Source organism: Dermacentor silvarum, chromosome 9 (assembly GCF_013339745.2).
Source record: "Dermacentor silvarum isolate Dsil-2018 chromosome 9, BIME_Dsil_1.4, whole genome shotgun sequence".
In the NCBI taxonomy this organism is placed as follows: Eukaryota; Metazoa; Arthropoda; class Arachnida; order Ixodida; family Ixodidae; genus Dermacentor; species Dermacentor silvarum.
The window spans coordinates 149,577,563-149,595,387 of record NC_051162.1 but is presented as its reverse complement, the minus strand read 5'-3'; the positions used below and the strand labels follow the sequence as shown (position 1 = coordinate 149,595,387).

At 44.5% G+C, this 17,825-nt stretch overlaps 1 protein-coding gene and 1 pseudogene across 1 annotated transcript in view; one reads left to right on the top strand and one right to left on the bottom strand.

Moving 5' to 3' along the window:
- LOC119464541 (tRNA pseudouridine synthase Pus10) overlaps positions 1-259 on the top strand; it is a 34,250-nt gene extending 33,991 nt beyond the window's left edge. Inside the window, exon 16 of the mRNA XM_037725560.2 lies at positions 57-259. Within this exon, the coding sequence (XP_037581488.1) occupies positions 57-92 (36 nt within the window). The 3' untranslated portion in view covers positions 93-259. The remainder of the gene's footprint in view (positions 1-56) is intronic.
- Positions 260-1,849: 1,590 nt separating this feature from the next.
- Positions 1,850-17,825, bottom strand: part of LOC119464542 (uncharacterized) — a 50,002-nt pseudogene continuing 34,026 nt past the window's right edge.

The following is a 17,825-nucleotide window of genomic DNA, read 5'->3' as shown; positions in this document are numbered from 1 at the left end:
GTAAAACCCCCATCAATGATTTTTTTTTTTTTTTACAAATTTTACTTTCCATACAGGAAGTCCACCTTGACTGGCCTCCACCACGGAAATAACGAGAGCCACCGAGCAGCATCATTGATGCTTGCAGCACAGCTGCAGGTGAAGCAGTGTTCAAACATTTGACAAGTTGTCAACGTGAAGTGCTGCAACAAACTATTTTCCTCGCTGGAACAGGCTGAAATAAAAGGCAGTGCCAATGCACTGGCTGCTGTCGGCTATACTGCCAATGCTTTTTTTCATGTGCACACAGAAAAGAGCCTGTTTCTTAGCTCCATTAGCATGTACAAAACACTGACTGCACTCGATTTCATGAACTGGATTCTTTCATCCCATACTATCTCCTATACCGTCTCCGTACCATCCTTCTACCTGTGTTTTAGGTAGAAGATCAGATCCCTGACAGTGCACACTTTCGAGTCAATGAGCAGAAGGCACTTCTGCCGCCGTCTGCTCATCGGTCTGGAAAGCATGTTGCTCTCCATCTACCATAGACTATGGACACTGCACAGCCTTGTCCATTGTGCCGCGCTGCTTCTTGAGGACGATTCATCTTCTCATTGCAGTGGGAACAGCTGTTTACATCTGTTGTGCCTGTAGTCGGTGACGGGCCCCACGAATGGGCGTCTGACACGAGCATGTTGGACCACAACCGGCAAGAGTGTACTTTAAAGAGAGCATTACGCGCATTTTAGGTGCTTAAAGGGCACTTGCCAATGCCCCAGACTTGTTACCTACGTTTGATCAGTTAGCACACAGCCTTGCCAACTCAAATACATTGGGACAAAGTACTAGTCCTGTTTTTAGAACATTGTTACTAAGTGTAGGTATGTCAAATTCCAATGTGAATTCTTGTCTCGTGTACGTGAAGAAATCCGGAAATAAGAAAACGTGACAGGGTCAGGAATGCATAAGCTCCTTTCTCAAAAGTGCCTGCCCTCTGTCTCCGCGCTTCCAGAATATACAGTTGAACCGTGTTATGACAAAGTCACATCTCGCACAAAAATGCCTTCGTTATATGCAATGTTTGTTTAGGTATAGTATATTAGGTAGATGTCGATATTAGCGAGAAAAATGTTAGGTTTTCATTATATCCGATAATTTCTTATATCCGTGTTCTGTATATCGAGGTTCAACCGTAGTTTCCTTACATTTCGCAGGGATGTGATGAAGAGGTGCTTGGTGGTTCACCAATGAACACGCAATGATCGGGCACAAAACAGCCAAGATTCGCAAGTTTTGGAACAAAGAACAGTATAAGCACATGCACAGTATTACATGGAACTCTGATGCGTGTTCGACAGAGGAATATCTGACCTCACATATAGTCTGCCACCAAATGAAAGAGAACTTTCATAGATGCACCAGCCAATTACATCCGCCCATATCCATGACGTCACAATGGAGGCGAACTTCTTTCAGCATTGGCGTCTCTTGAGAACTACGTATCCGTGCGCAAAGGCACAAAGGGCTGGTGTAATGTAGTTCTGTGCATGGGGCTCGTGCTGAATTTTTAATTGTCATAGAGTATAGGTGAACTTCGTTAAACGAAGTCACGTCCAATACAAAAATACCTTCATTATATCCGGTATTTGATATAAGCCTATAATATTCTTTACACACTGATGTCAGTGAGAAACATTTCACTGCATTCATTATATCCATGTTCACTATATAGAGGTTCGACGGTAATTTTATTAGGTGCAAAAGTCCATCCAACAAGCCCAAAACCCAGCAACAGCCCACCAGCTGCAGCAGCACAGTAAAAAAATTAAAAAAAGAAGCCACAAGCAGACGACTTCGAAACTTGAGATTCATTTTTTTTCTTTTTATTGCATTTCCTAGCGCTTCATGTGTGTGTGTATTTTTTTTTTCTTTTGGTGACAGCAGGAGAGGATGATGGTATGACAGTACACTTGTGCTTCCAGTTAATGAGGGTTAAGATGCTTTCTCCGCGTGTTCTTCGAGTACATTGCAGATGAAATTGAATGACAAGCAAAAGGGGGTTTAGTCACCGATGATGAGTATTTGGCATTAGAAGAAGAACACGGCGCAGGCAATTTCACCACAGTAAAAAGAAACTACGTGGTGACACCATGCCGGGATACTGCCGCACCCAGTGTTGCGTGAATATACTAAAATGCGTGTCCCCTGTCAAATACTTGCATCTTCGCAGCTTTATCAATCTTCACACCACCAATAGGCTCTTCCAGGTTGTACTATTGGCATGCAACAGTAATCAGAACCCCCATTGTGAGCATTTCCTTTCCAAAATGAAGGGCCCAGGGTTTTGCTGTTAGAATGCTAGCATAATTGTAATGTCAGCGAGTTCAACTTGCTCGGAGTATTCCTGATGCAAAATGCATTAGAAAATGGTTATAACTTCCATAAAAAAAGAACCCTTCAAATGGTGTGAAAGCTAAGTTGCCAAAGAGCACACCCCTTTTGGTGTACCTTTAAGTTACACCCAAGTCGCTAAAGCACATGCCGAATTAAGGTGTAGGTGTTTTTCTTGCACCCATTGACAAGCAATGGGCATGATAGTAGCCAGTGCATATCAAAATGTGCAATGAATTAATAGATGTAGACTGCAAATCACTTTACACCTTTGGGCTACAAACGTCATGAAGTGCAAATCCTTTTTTTTTTTTTTACGATGATAAATGCTACACCCTTCGGGTGTATTTTCATCACAGCAATCAGTGTCCTCAATCTTGTGATCAAATTTTCAATGCTGTGCACTTTCCTGCCAGGAACACCATCTGCGTTGAGACACCCTATGGCATTTCTGGCAGGAGAGGAGCAAAGTAGTCCGGTAGTAAAGGGATCTAACGCAAGGCTGGTGATTGACGTTATGACAAAATTTCACCCTAACGGGTGCAACAATAAACACTCTAAGTACAGTTTACACCCTTTGAGGTGTATTGGTTGCCCCACAAAATTAATAATCTGTCTACGTTGCATTTCCTTTCTTTAATAATCTGCGCTCGCTACTTTTCTGTCAAGAATGTTATGTCACACTGATAACGTGCAAGCCGTTCATAACCTGTAAGTGCGGGCATGCAACGTTGGAGAAAGGAAAAGGCACGCAAGTAGACGATGGTTATTGTTCAGGGACAAAGTTACACCCCAAAGTGTGTAAACCGTTTTTAGAGTGTACGTGAGCACATAGCTAAAGCTTAATGCAAAGACACCTGTGTACTTAGATTTAGGTGCGCGTTAAGGAACCTCAGGTGGTCCAAATTATTCTGGAGACCCCCACTACGGTGTGCCTCATAATCATATGGTGGTTTTTGCACGTAAAGCCCAATAATTTTTTTTTTTTTTAAGATTCCTTTTCATTCACACATAATGTCTGCAGCAGACACTTGGAAAGCACAGAATAAATTTCAAGAGCAGTGCTGCAAGTTTCTAATTGCATCTCCCAGCAGCACTGCCCGACATAACGGAGCTGACAAAGTGAAATAGTTAAAAGTTGAGAGCGTGAAAGCAATGCATGTGCTTCTGAACGTAGCTGCAATCTTGATTTCCGAGGCAATGGTAGGAGTTCCAGTAAACTACAGCTCCAGCCATCGTTGCGTGCTATTCGTGACCCTTGTGGCAAGATGCCAACAGCATTAAGGTGCAAATTTTTGGGTAGCCGTGATGCCTTCCCGCGACTATAAGTGCTCCAGGCAAACATTATCTGTCAGCTTGATGTATCCAGTCTGCTTTCGTATGGATGTGCTAATTGACCTAACAGTATGACTGCTATGAAAGTTTTGACAGCGTGAACACTTTGGTTTGCATAACATTACTTCGTACTTGAAGTACTTGACATACTCTTTTACATAAGTGAGTTGTGTATCTTGAAAGCATCTGTTGCTGTTGATGAAAAGAAGAGGTGGCTGCAGCTTCAAGCTGTGATAGCTTTTGTTTTTTTTAATGGCAGGAAAAAAAATTAATGATCTGATCCAAACGCAGTGGGAGCAGCAGTACCCCAGGCATGTCCTAGCCAAAACCAATACACCATGTACATACGCAGGCAGCTTGAGGCTTTACACCAGTTGAGTCCTGCATTCAATTGCAGTCATGGCTGTGAGCAGCGGTGGTGAGCTATGTACAAGAACAATGTGTTTGTCATCATGGCTGATGTTTTCTGCTCTTCCCTCATTTCTGACATGCGCTTCACAGCATGGGAATGACCAAAACATGTGCAAAATGAAAAACATACAATGCGTGTCACATTTTTAAAACTCCAGTGGCTCAGACTAAGCTTTCCAAGCCACCCGGCACTTTCGCATGCACTGACCAGTTTCTGGCTAAATAGAAGGCCACAACCAACTTTTGTGCCACAACAATGTTAAAAGTGTGGTGCTGATATTTTGCACTTTCAAGTTTCAGAGCAGCAGCAGTGTTCATTAACGGTGCTTTAGAATGAGCTGGCCAGAAGCGGTGATTAACTATTGACAACCAGTACTATGTTATAGACGTTGCTCTGATGCTGCTGGTCGGCACAAACGTCTCACTTCTGCGTCAACATAATGCGTGAGACGTTAGCTAGCACATACGAGTCTTTACAGGGTAAAAGCGTCCGAAACGACATAGACGCAAAATGCAGCAGGGAGAGGCTCGACCTTCAACACTGCGTTCAGTGTTCTTCACACGTGCCTTTTGTATTCTTTTACCTTTTAAAGACTGGGTGCCAGCTTGGCCAAACAACAAATCTCTTTTTTTTTTCTCTCATAATAAAGCACTCTCAAGTGTTTTAAACATTTCAGCCAATAAGCATCCAAAATATATGGAAGATTGTAAATTGCTCTAAAGCTATCAGAGCCTGTGGTATGCAAGACAGTGAGTCAACTGTGCAGTCACGGCAGCAATGCAGTGCAACACTGCTCTAAGCTTCAGTTTTCTAACGAAAGAAAACATTAAACAGATAGCTGTTTACTAGTTCTCTTGAAGTTGCCAGCTGATTCCACTTTCAAAAGAATAACAGCAATAAATCCAAACATGCCAAAGGGCCACAGGAAGATGGTAGGCTTGAATTCATCAACAGTTGGCAAACAAGAAAAGCCTTGGCTCGGAGCCAACGTTCTGACCAGGCTTACTGTCTTTACCAGGGCAACAGCAGAGGGTTTAGCCAAGCTGTGGGAAATGGCTTCATGCTAAGGCTTCTCTCGTTTGTTCACTGTCGGTCAATTAAAAACAAGAAAATGTTTCAGACACTGCACCAGTTCACCCATCATGCACTTCACAAAAACGTAACTTCTCAAACCACAACATTTCAAAAAGAAACGCTAGAACAAGCACAACAATGCCAGCAACCACAAATCTCGACACCGCAAGTCCTGCAACAACCAAACAAGCGCAGCTTGGCAAGTCAAACATCACTGCCACCATCGTCAATGGCACCAGGCCATTTCACAACGCGCATCACGGTGACCTCCGGTTACAGCTGTGCAACATTCAGTACACCAAAGACCTACATGCAGCGACAGATGACGAAAACTGCCATTCGAAGTGACGGCCTCCACGGGACATTGAGTTAACACCGATCCAGCGACAACATTGGGCTGGAAGTAGACGACAAAACATTTCGAAACATTCGCAAACCAGCGTTACTCCTTCGTCCAGTGACCACACCACTCTGGACAAAGCCAACCAGTGAGCATTACAGGGCAGTGTGCTACAAGTCCTTTCGTCAAACTCTCTTCAATCCTTGGCACTGCCAACAGCGTTCCAGCTGAACAAAGCTGGCACCACAGTTCACAACAAACAAAACCAAGCCAGCTTTACATGCGTCAAACGTTCACAAACATCAACGCTCACTAAAACGAAAGTCCATAACCTCCTAACCAGCCATTCTACCGTGGCACGATGTGCAACTCCAGTTCCACAATGCTGGCACAACGTCGGCGACTCTAGCCGTGCACTCTAGCCGCGGCTCTAGCCCACCGACAGCCAGTACCTGCTGAAGTGAAAGTTCAGTGTCTTTTTTTTTTTTTTGCACTGAAGCAAATGTCACAATGATTGCCAATGTTGTAGCCACCTAGTGCGTCTCCCTAACATGCAACATCAGTTTCCTGACAAAAACCACGCCAGCAGACGAGGGAAGGATGCTAATGCCCACCTCATGTATTGTATGGCTGTGACTAAGCGTCGGTGAAAATGCCGCGTACGACAAAGGCTGGGCGCAAGAAAAAAAAAATGTAGCTAGTGCGTAAGTAAAGCCAAAGCTTCTTCTCTCGAAACTCCATCCTCGTGTATGGTTAATATAAGCAACTAATAATACTCTATTAATATTGACTATAAAATAATGTCACCGGTCATTGTGTCCCACAGCACACAGGCTTGTAGTTGTGCAAGGCCATAATGGCTTTCAAGAAGGCATCAGTGCGTAAAACGTGCTGCAATTTAACGGTTTAGCTGCACGCATTTCACAAAAAAAAAAAAACGAATGCGTCGGAGGCATGCCAAAATGGGTCGGAGCGGTATCCGGCAGCCTTTTTGGGGGTTCTACATCAGTGTTTGGTTTGATGTCATGCCTCTTAAAATTAGTACGGGTTAGAACAGCATACAATAGCCAATTTGTACAGCAATTAAAACTCCTGGCAATGCAAGCACACACTCTCTACTCCTAACATCGACCGCCATGCTAGCATTGCACTCCTCGCATTGAAAACATTTCTGCAAGCGACATATCGAGATAGTGGGCAATAATGGGTTTATATACGGCAACAAGGTGAAGCGTGTGCACATTTGAGCGATGAGTACATTTGTTATCGACGAACCATTTCGACGTCAACATTTACAAAAGTGTGTATACAGGATGATCTGTACAAGTGGGCCTCAAGTTTTTTGTTTTTTTCAAAAGCTCAGTGCAGTGAAGAAAACAAAAAAGTGCAACATGAGCATGCGGGACACACATGTAGCACATCATGCAAGCACACAATGCTTTTAGAAACACCGATTCTGGTGAGCGTTTTTCATGATCGTCTGGATGCATGGGCGTTTCCTGCTACTTCTGGCCACGTCTGGTTAACGTTAAGGAAGCCCACGTCTGCTTCGTCAAAGGCCAGCAAGACTGCGACTTCTGGAGCAGAGCGGCATAAATGTCGTGACCAGTTCTCACATTCCCAACTTACAGCTTCCAAAAATGGATGAGGGGACCGCTCGGAAGTTTTTCTTTTCCCTCGACAAAGACGTTTTGCAACCTTTGTCGCTTGCTTTGATTGTGCACACAACGCATTTTGCTTTTTGTTACTGGATCTACTAACATCGCCCAAGACAATGGCAGGCTTTTGCTCCCGCACAGTTTAGTTTTGCACTTCCCTTAAAGGACTACTGACATATTTTCGAAGTTTTAGAAACATTTTCTTTTTAATGTCCTAGAAACTTTTACACGCTACTCACATGTAAAAGGATGACACTTGGCAATAATGAAGGTTGTGAAACACTTATAAAATATTTTAATTTGAACCGAAAGTTAGCCTCAAAATGCCAGACCTGGTGTCATCAGCATTGTCATTGTCTGACTCAAGAGCAAGATTTGCTGATGATGTGTGGCAAGAAGACTAGGTGTCATGATGTTGTTCATAAAAAAATTAAGTGCACTGCAGATGTTTGGCACTTTCCTGTATTTTTTGTATGACTTATAGGATTCGGACCTTTAAGTAATTAACAAAACAAAAAAATGACAACTCGAAAATGTTCTGTCAGCACTCCTTTAAAATTAAAGACACATTGTGGCGCGCGTATAACAGCAGACAAATGCAGCTCTGAGCGCTTTTCTTTTTGTTTTACACAACTTTGCACAAGGTCAGGGGCAGTGGTAAAGCAACGCTCACACGTGCCACAAACTTGTACTGCCAGAGTCTGGCAGATGTGAGAAGAAGTGCTGTGTCCTGCGGCACTGATCGAGTCTCAAGACTTGGAAATCAAAATTACACAAGGCCAACCACACATGAAGTAACCGATTTCGCAGGAGCTGATGGTCGAGCATTTAAAAGCTTGAATGTATACACAATAAGCACGTTGGTCAGGTAATCTCCCCTGTTCAGTGACTCCGGTTAATGTGGCCTCTTTGGATACCCTCTTCATTATGCATGATGTTCTGGACATTTTTGGAGCACACAACTAACACTTTAGCCAGACTTGCATTACAGTGTGAACCATCGGCACAATTTGCACATAATTTATTTCCCGACGCACCCCTTAGCAGTGGCATCTTCAAATGCAGGCAACACATTAAAAAAACTGGGAGTATGGTTCTTATTTTTTTTTTTCGAGCTTGTGATTTTCAGGCGTCAACTTGGCATCAACAATCATGGACTTGGTGACTAAATGGGTTACGATTAAGCTGACGTCATTGCTAAGCCTATTCTCTAAGCCCCCTCCCCCCCCCCCCCTTTTTTTTCATGTTTCAAGAAAACCGCAGTCACTGAACAGGTGGAACTGAGTCACTGAACTCACTGACAATGTGCAAGTCATTCTGCGATAAAACTACTCCAACTGTAAAAAAAAGAAAAAAAAAAGAAAAGCAGTGCAGAAAGAAATATATCATTCTATCTCTGTGAAATTAAACCATCGAGTGCCATGCAAGCACAGCAATGTGACTACGAGTGCTACAGACTATGCACACTGACAAGAAAATGTGCAAAAACAGTGTTCTCTCTGTGAATTGTGAAACTGCATCTCACGAATCTGCTCAATAAACACGCAGTTAGTAATGTGCACATAACACAAATGCGGCACAGTGTACAGCAAAGGGGAACAAGAAAGAAAAAAAAAATGTCGACTCCCAAAAACCCGTGACTAACACCTGACACGATTGTCGTATAAACTATGATATATATATATAGTACAGTATGCGAACTTGTATGCAGGTCACTTTCTGCACAGTTTAAAAACACAGCACTAAACAGATGCTGCACTGTTACAGATTACACTAAAATACGGCTATAGCATAAAATGTGCATCTCTCTTTTCTTTAGTGTGTGTTTTTCTCTTAACAGCGTCTAAATAATTTCAACGACGGTCGCTCTCATGACGCGTCTGAATAAACAATGCCCTATAAAAAATGTCAACAGCTTAAACAACATGCCAACTGGTTTCATCATTCCCTTTTTACTGTAGCTAGGCCACTCGTTTTCTTTTTTCTTTGCTATCGTTCTTGGTGTCAGTTGCGGCGTGAAAAAGGTTATCAGCTTCGAAAGGTCAAGCTAAGAGAAGAAAGATAAGACAGAGGTGCAATCTTGAAAACTCGCAAAGCAAAGCCCAAAAAGAACTCGCACGTCGGCGAGTTCGAATATTGTTAGGGGCTGCTACCGTCTCAGCGGGACACTAGGACACAAATGCAAAGTGGAGCTTAAGCAGCAGCATCTGGTGACACTGTGTTCAAACTAGAACGAGCTACAGCATTCTTCTGTTGAGTGGCAATTCTTGACACAAAAAAGAGAGCCGAGTATTGAGAAGTTTGCATTGCTGTGGAAAACCTTTACGCCAGCAGATAAGAGTATGCAGTCACAGAATGTAATGCGAGGCTGACGTGGTTAAGATTGAGCATGTCACATGGTACTGCTGCCAACTGATGCCACTGCAGCTTTGTCCGGGTGTTCCGCTGAAATGGTAATGCTAAACCACATTATAAAATTTTGACGAATAAGAGGGGAAGAGGCAGTTAAACTCTTCTCTCACTAATCCGAAAAGCTTTCATTTACCATTTGTAATGTTTAGCAATGCCTGTCCAGCATGAATTCCTTACATAAGGCTTACACTTTATTTTTTATGCTATATCCTGTCTCTCACTACAAGTAAGGCTACTTTCAATATTATAAATGTTTAATGTTATAAATGTTCAAAGCCAGGACAGCATTTTCAAAACGAACTCTTGAAAATGACTTTTGAGACCAGTTACATAGTTCTGCTAGCTCCTACAAATAAGACTACAGCCACTTTTAAGGACGGGAACACCCGAGGGAACACCTAATCGATCAGTTGAACAAAGTGCCTGGAACATCTTGCAGGTGCTTCAACCAGCACTCACGTTTGAATGCTCCTCTAAATTTTGTTCCAATGAGGAGCCACAAAAAGCAGCCTCGTTGGTGCCACCGTTGTTCACACTCTAAGAAAAGGAGCAAATAGAAGCAGTCATTGTTTCATCACTAGTTTTCTTCACACACTAGTCCAACTAGCGTCAGCTACGTCTGCAACGTCTGGAAGTCTGGGACAGTGTCGTCACAGAATGTCCAAGCTAACTTGCATCCCGACTACCAGGAACAAAAGCAAACGGAGCAGAGGACCAAATTGCTGTCTCATGTCGAACTGACAAGAAACAAGAAAGAAAGAAGTTTCCTGTGGCCTAGCTACAATGCCTGCATCAATGTATAATCGTGCCCACACAAACCAAATAACTTTGCGAGAGCTCGCGTCACTCTCGAAAGAGGAAGCTCGCGCTCTCAGGTACGTCGGTCGTCTCCCGGACACACGGTTATGTAGTCAAGAGAGAACAAAACACAAGACAACAACAACAACAACGCAAAACAACAACGGCAAAACGCAAGAGCACAGCGCCTCTCCGCCACTGCGTATGCGAGAAATTTTAACCGCCATCTTCGTCGACATGATAAAAGTGTTACTCAGGCGAAAAACAACACAGGGTGCACGTAATCGTAGATACATCACGTTCACACATACTTTGAACGAGCGTGTGCCGTATGGTTAAATGCTGTGATGCCTGTACATAAAAAAGAACATGCAACCCGTCAAGCGGGCCGCACAAAAGAAGGACTGAGTTAATGGGGGGGAATAAACTAAACAAAACGAACACTGGTAATGCCAACAGAAACAGTGGCCTGCTTGCCACCGGAACGCAATGAAAAAGACTTCTCTCTCCTCCCACGGGTCGCAAGTCTACTTGTGCCCAAGAAAGACGGTCACGTGCTCACACTCTTGGAGAGTCTTCGAAAGACACCATCAAGAACAGCTGGCTGCCAGCATTGCGCAAACCTCAATATTGGAGGCGGAAAGTTCATGCTGAGACTTGCTGCGTACAAGCCGCTGCAACATCTCAAGTTGTTCTTAAACAAGACTGTTCCCGTCTGCTCGCTGAACGCCGAAAATGTAACAAGATTTGTTGCGTCATATTTGTTACTGATAAAACTCTCATGCAAAACAAGTCATAAATATAAGCTATTACTTGTGTTGTTGCGCAATTTACACCATTGGAAGCTCCCAGCGCTGATACTTTTGCTTTGTCCGTGACCAGTCTTCCATTTCGTGAAAACGCGAATGCCACAAAAGTTGGAGTGGCGACCAGCAAATTCTGCTGCATTCATAAAAAGCAAGCCAACTCGCAACTGAAACTCACATTAAAAACACGCTCGAATAATTAATTTGTCTTCGTCTAAACAGATGCCTGCTCAAGTTTGCTGCTCCAATAAGAACGCCGATAGACATCTACTTGCCTCCTTCTGATAGCCAGTGTTCAGCTGCAATAACAATCCCAACTAAGGGGTGTTCAAATAGCAAAACTTTTTTTCAATCAAACTGAATATGAACATTAGAGAAAATCAACCTTCAAATGTTGAATTCAGTACACAATATTCTCTCATTTATAAACAATATAAAGCAGAAAGGTTGCATGAAGTTCATTTGGTTAAAAATAAAAATGCCAGTAAATTGAGCAGACTGTGAATGAGAAATAACTGAAAGGTGATTGCACCTGCTCCACTAATGAAGGTGACTGTAATTACACGATGGAACAGCATGCTGCCAGATACACATAGAGCGTTGTGTTCACTAAAGGACCTTAGAGTAATAGTACTACAGCACTAGGCATTGGTTTAAACGGATGCAAAACATGGTGAGACAAGCTTAATAAAAATTGCTTTCCTAAATTGAGACAACAAATTCGTGGCATGCCTGAGCGCACTGCATCCTTATTGAATTGTTGGAAATTACTGTGCAGAATTAGCTGCTCCCTATGTTGACCCGAAACTGATCCAGCAGCACAGCAACTCTCGGCTGTGTTGCAGCAGAATTATCTGGAATAGTCGCCACTTGCATCTGAATTTCTCTCTGTAGACTATGTATTACTATGTACGCACTGCATCTGTACAGTAGTACGTGCAGACGACGTACAAACATGTAGACTACGGACATACATGTAGACATGTGCTGTTGTCCCTTATAGTCGAACAGAAACAAATATTTGAAAATGTCGAATAGCTAATTCTTGAATGGAATACGAAGCGAATAGCAAACACTATTCGGTTCGTATTCGAAATTTTATATATTCACACACCCCTAGTGGGAGCCCTATTTCTCGCTCGACTCCGTTTACACAGAAATGGAAGACACGGCCCGCCATGCTTGCATTCGCATTACCCACACATCTTTTTGCCAGGCCATTATTGTAATGTCTGTGCGCCAAATAAAAGTTTGCATAAATTGTGAACAAAAGACCCGTATCGTAGGCAAATGATCATAGCAAACAAAAATGTCTGCCTTTGCCAATACAGCGTGACCAGCAACTTCTGATGAATCACGAGTCATGGCGCGCATAAAAAACGCGGAAGAATGTCTCAATGATGGGCCTGAAGGAATGAGAAAAGCTGAGGTACAAAGCGTCAGAAGCTAAAACGAAACAAAAACGAGCCTCATAATGGGATTTTTAAAATGTCAACACAAATAACAATAACCGCATGTTTCGTAAACAAACAGCTGCACTAACACGACACTTATGCAACAAACTGTCTAATGTAGACAAGCTGGCGCAAGCTCGGAAATAAAAGAAAAAGACTGGTGTTCGTAAAAATTCTGCTGGATTTGGGAGGCTCTGCTCAAATTATTAAACATCTGAAGGACACACAACAACCGCGAAATTATTTTGTGAACACCTCGCTCACGTTCCCAATTTGTGCATTTGCACAATCGGGCATTTGCTACAGGGAAGCGAAAGAAAAGCTTGCCCGCCTAACCAACTATGCATGCACATGCTAGATACTTTACCATAAACGTTAATGCATTGTAAATGTATTAAAATTCATGAGCACAGCCTGTCACGGCCCTGGGAAGTCAGTGTATTATGAACGTCGAGATTTTTCACACCACCCTTTCCTTGCCTGAAAGCCATAAATTTAATTGTATTTTGTATAGAAGGTGTAGCTCTGCCACTTTTATAGTGGTCATTTTTCACATTGATGCCACATTTTTGCGTATGTGTGCCGCAGAACTTTCAAGCAGCCAATCACGAATGGTGGCAGCACGTTTTGGCCAAATTTTCATGTCAATGTTTAGTGCAAAGTTCAGTCTGAATTCAGCTTCCAGATTACAGCGAAACTGTACAGTCTTGCCACATTTGCCAGGAGATGTGCAGCAAACAAGGACAATCACCTACGTGGCACAATTGAGCGTTATCATTAAACCTTTTAAGCATCTACTAATCCCATTCAAGTGCAATAAGAGCCATCCACCAAGGACACTAACCAGTCAATTACCAACAGCTAGACTTCATTTTGGCACTTCATTAGTGGCTGAACAGCCAAGGCAACGTGGTCTCTGCAGGTAAAGTTAGCCGCAAGAAAAATCAAAAGGCACTGGTTTATTAAGGCCATTTATCCATCCGAACAAATCTTGAGCCACTGCTTTAAATGTCCCACCAAACCATTCCTGCCAGTTTTGAGGCTAACGTTCAAAAACATCCTTTGCAAGTGCAATACTCCAATCCTTTCTGAATACGTTCGTCAAAAAGAAGGCTCGGTGTGACCACCTGAACCTAATGCTTTTGTCCCTGTTTCAACCTTGCAGCATATTAATCACCTAGTGCACAGTTTACTTTTCACTATGTACATTTTGGCTTCTTACATTTAGTTCCAAGCCCGGACTCCAGGGCCTAAATCCTAACTTGTTCCTTCCATTTGCCGAGGAAGTCTCGTAAAGGCTGAGCATTTACAAGCAAGCAGCTGAAGAGTTTCACTCTCGTAACTGTGTGAAGTGTGGGAACCGTGACAGACTGTGCTTATGAAAAGTAGATTCATTTGCTCAAGGCAGCACCATGGTTCAACAAAGAGAACAGTCCAGTAAGAGAGATGTTTACGACATGACCAAGATAAAAGTCTCCAAGACAGATTGTGAGCACTGAATCGACCTGACATAAGAGGCACAGGTTCGGGCCCTAAGTCAGAGCACTGAGATGAAGACGAGTTGTTTTATGATGTGAACACAACCGCAAGATCAGCAAGTTCCAAGGTCGCAGTCGGTGGCTAGTCAGATGGCCGCCGCCCATCCCAACCTTTATATCATTGGCACAACACAGTTTCTCTTCACCAGGGGCCCACTTCACAGATGCATGTAAACGAACACTGGGATGCCCACAAACATCGACACTCACACACAAGACATGAGCAGAACACCAACCTTGACTTTAAAGGCCAACCTCGACCTTGAACATGACCTTGAACATGACCTTAGCCACGATGCCCATCCAGATGGGCCACGTGAACACAGAAAAGAAAAAAAAGTTCATCTTCAACTCCCCGAAAAAAGAAAAAAATGGGGGGCCTACAAGTGACTCAATCTGTAAAAGGCCTTGACTCTCTTGGTCCAATGCACCAACTGACCTTCGACCTCCTAAAGCTTGGGCCCATCTTTTTCAAATAACCCCTTGACCACAACAGCAGTGGCAGACACATTAGAGTCCAGAACTTTTCAAAGAGCCAGCTCTTGTGCCACAAAGAACACGAATGCCACAGATAGATGGATTTCCATCTCCTAGGCCAGCCTTGAAGGCCCTGGCCTTGAACACACGGGTCAGCCAAACTGGCCTGTCCTCACCTTCAACAATGTGGGACAGTTGGCACGGTGACCCAACAGACCCATAGGGGGCAAAATGAAGTGAGCAAGGGAAAAAAGGTTTCAAAAAATAAAAACGATCGGAAAAACACCCAAAAATCAACAGATGCACATCGCCTCACAGCATTTTGTTAAAAACCACGCAGAAAAGCAGGCATCACACCCACAGGGGAAAAAAGGATCACAAGCGGCGGCAGACTGCCATTACAAGCAGGGCCTTGGCAGTGCTCACATGCACACAAGTGATGCCCACGTCTCGGCTCCACGGCCTTTTTGCCCCCTATGCATCTACTGACTCACCGTACTCACAGGCAGTACGAAACACGAGCTCAGAGCTCACAGCAACGTAAGGTGGAAAAGAAAAAAAAAAAGAAGAAAGAAGAAGAAAGCAGCCAAGCGGCCTCTCCAAGCCCGCAAAAAGAAGGCCTCTGCGGGCGGGCCTCCTTGATCCCAGATCATCCGGGGGTCGCGCCGTGAGCTCTGCAGCGGCGTTGACCTCGATCATTCAACGCACGGATGGGCGGTCACGACCTTGACGTCCAGAACACCCCGTGGCCCCTCTGACAGACGGCCGAGACGCTGAGCACGCTGTGCAGAGAGTGGCGGGTCTTCTCGACGGGGGCACCAGCAGCGGCTGCAGAAGCGAAACAGTGGCTCCAGCTCCTTCCAGGTGACCGTGTACTCGCGCGAGGCATTCGCCACTGCCCTCATGGCCGCCAGCGAGAGGTTTTCGGGCACCTCGGCCGGGGGCGTCGTCGCCACCGCGGGCGCCACTGGCGGCATCTTGAAATTGCTTTCCATCCGGGCGTCGTTGCCGCGGGAACGGATCGAGAGGTCGGTGGCCATGCACTCGGCTTCTTCACTGTCGCCCGCCCTTTCGTCTTCCTCCTCTTCCTCTTCTTCTTCCATCTTGGTGGCACTGTTGCCGTGGTGCTCGTCCTCGTAGCACTGCAGAATGCATTCCGGCTCGAAGATGCGGCCCATGTCGGCCTGAAACAAGATGCCAGCATGCGGTCATGACCTTGGGGTGAAAAGTGCTGCACATGCAAGCCCTTTAACGCAGCAAAATATAAGGGTACATCACCAGGGCTGCACCACCCCAGTGGATCACTTTCAGCAACATTTTCACCTTCGTGTGAAGCACAGGAGAATAACGCTGTGTGGGGCTGCATACACCGTAACTGTCCTGCTCTAGGCAAACACCTGGGCAGGTATAACGGTTCCTTTCGCTTTTTTCTATTACTTTTTAACACGAAAGTGTTTGATGCCGGGGTCTGCGATGAACTTCCGTTACAGGATGTAATGAATGTGACGTTCGGCGCCAACGAGTAAAATATGTTTTAAGGCGTGATCAAGTCATACAGGCCTTAGATCATGTCCAGCCATGTATAAGGAATGATTAATGATTAGCCAAGTAATTAATGATTGATTAGTGATTGGATTAGGGTGGATTAAGGGGGATTAGGGTGGATACAGGAGGATTAAGGTGGATTACAGTTCGCTTTACAGGGCTTTTGCCTTCACGTCTCTCAGGCAATAGCTAAGGACACCAGGGACTTTTGTCGACCGGGATGGCACTGCCATCTAGGAGCGGTGAAGTGAATTACTACATTGTCGCACTAATAAGCACCGACAAGGAGCGCTATGGTAGTCACAGCGCAGCGGAGACTCCAATGCGGTATAGCCTGGTGTTGGCACTTTCCCCACATGGTTTGTCTTGCACGTCGGATTAGCCTGTGGCAGCTCGTCGCCTACGGAGTGCAGCTTAAACATGTATCAGCAGTGCTCACACGCCTCCTACTGCTTCGCTTGCGATGGTAACAACTAAGAAAACTGCTGCACTAAGCGGTGCAGAAAAGCAACGGCGCCGACCGGCGAATCTCGCTTTGGGCCGGCGAGAGACACGCCCGGATGAAGCAGAACGCGTTTGCGGCGCACACTGCAAAATCTGCCACTCGCATTCCTAAAGCTGAATGCGTCGCAACTCAACTGGCTGCCCAAAACACTACAGAGTCAGACCAAAATGCTCGTACCGTCGCCGAAGCGACTCGGCAGCTGGACGCCGCACGCCAAGCAAACCTGCAACACTGTCGCCAACCCACAAATCATGTGCCTTTCGCTGAAGCGGACTGTGAGTTCACGAAGCAAACATGCAACAGCTTCTGTGAAGACACGTTTCACTTTCGTGTTCTACCGATTTCTACGAAAGAGGGATAAACCATAATTTCGTATCAACCACCGCTCAGGACCGGCCAATCCTGGTGATAATGTAGGTGAAGCGCTACTCAGAATGATGATGAAGTGCAAGAATGAAAAGAATAGTTGCATTATACCAACCCTGAGCCACTGCACAGTAGAAGGGGCACTCAGCATTTACAGACGGTCTTCCAGTCAAGGTTTGTGGAGTGGGGATGTCAATTTATTTCTCATTCCATTTGACAAAACAATATGGTGGCCTATTTACATTCCTTCGAATTATACAGAGTCGAATGTCCGAGCCAATTCCATTCCAGCAATGAGTATGTGTTAACATTCCTTTGACTTAATTCTGGCTAGGTGTCACGAGGTAACAGCCTTGACAATTTGGCGCTTTCTTTTTTTTGTTCCTCACAGTATGGCAGGAATGCCTGAATAAATCTATGTGCCTGTGCATGCCACATGGTCCTTCCAGGGTCCATGGCCCCGGAACAGTCCAGGTGTCCGTTGGTAAGTGTGACAGTTATGATGCCCACGACCCTTCATTTCCTTCCTCCCTTTTGTCCTTATTACGATAAACTCCTACTACTACAAAGTAAAGGAGAAGTCGCAAAAAACAAAGCCACTACATTCCCATTTAATTCCAATCAAAACAAGCACAATTTTATCCCCATTCCATCCTGGGCTTCCAAAAAACTGAATGATTTCAGAATCAATCGAATTTCAGGATAGCAGTTCCGCACCTCTGCTTCTAGCAA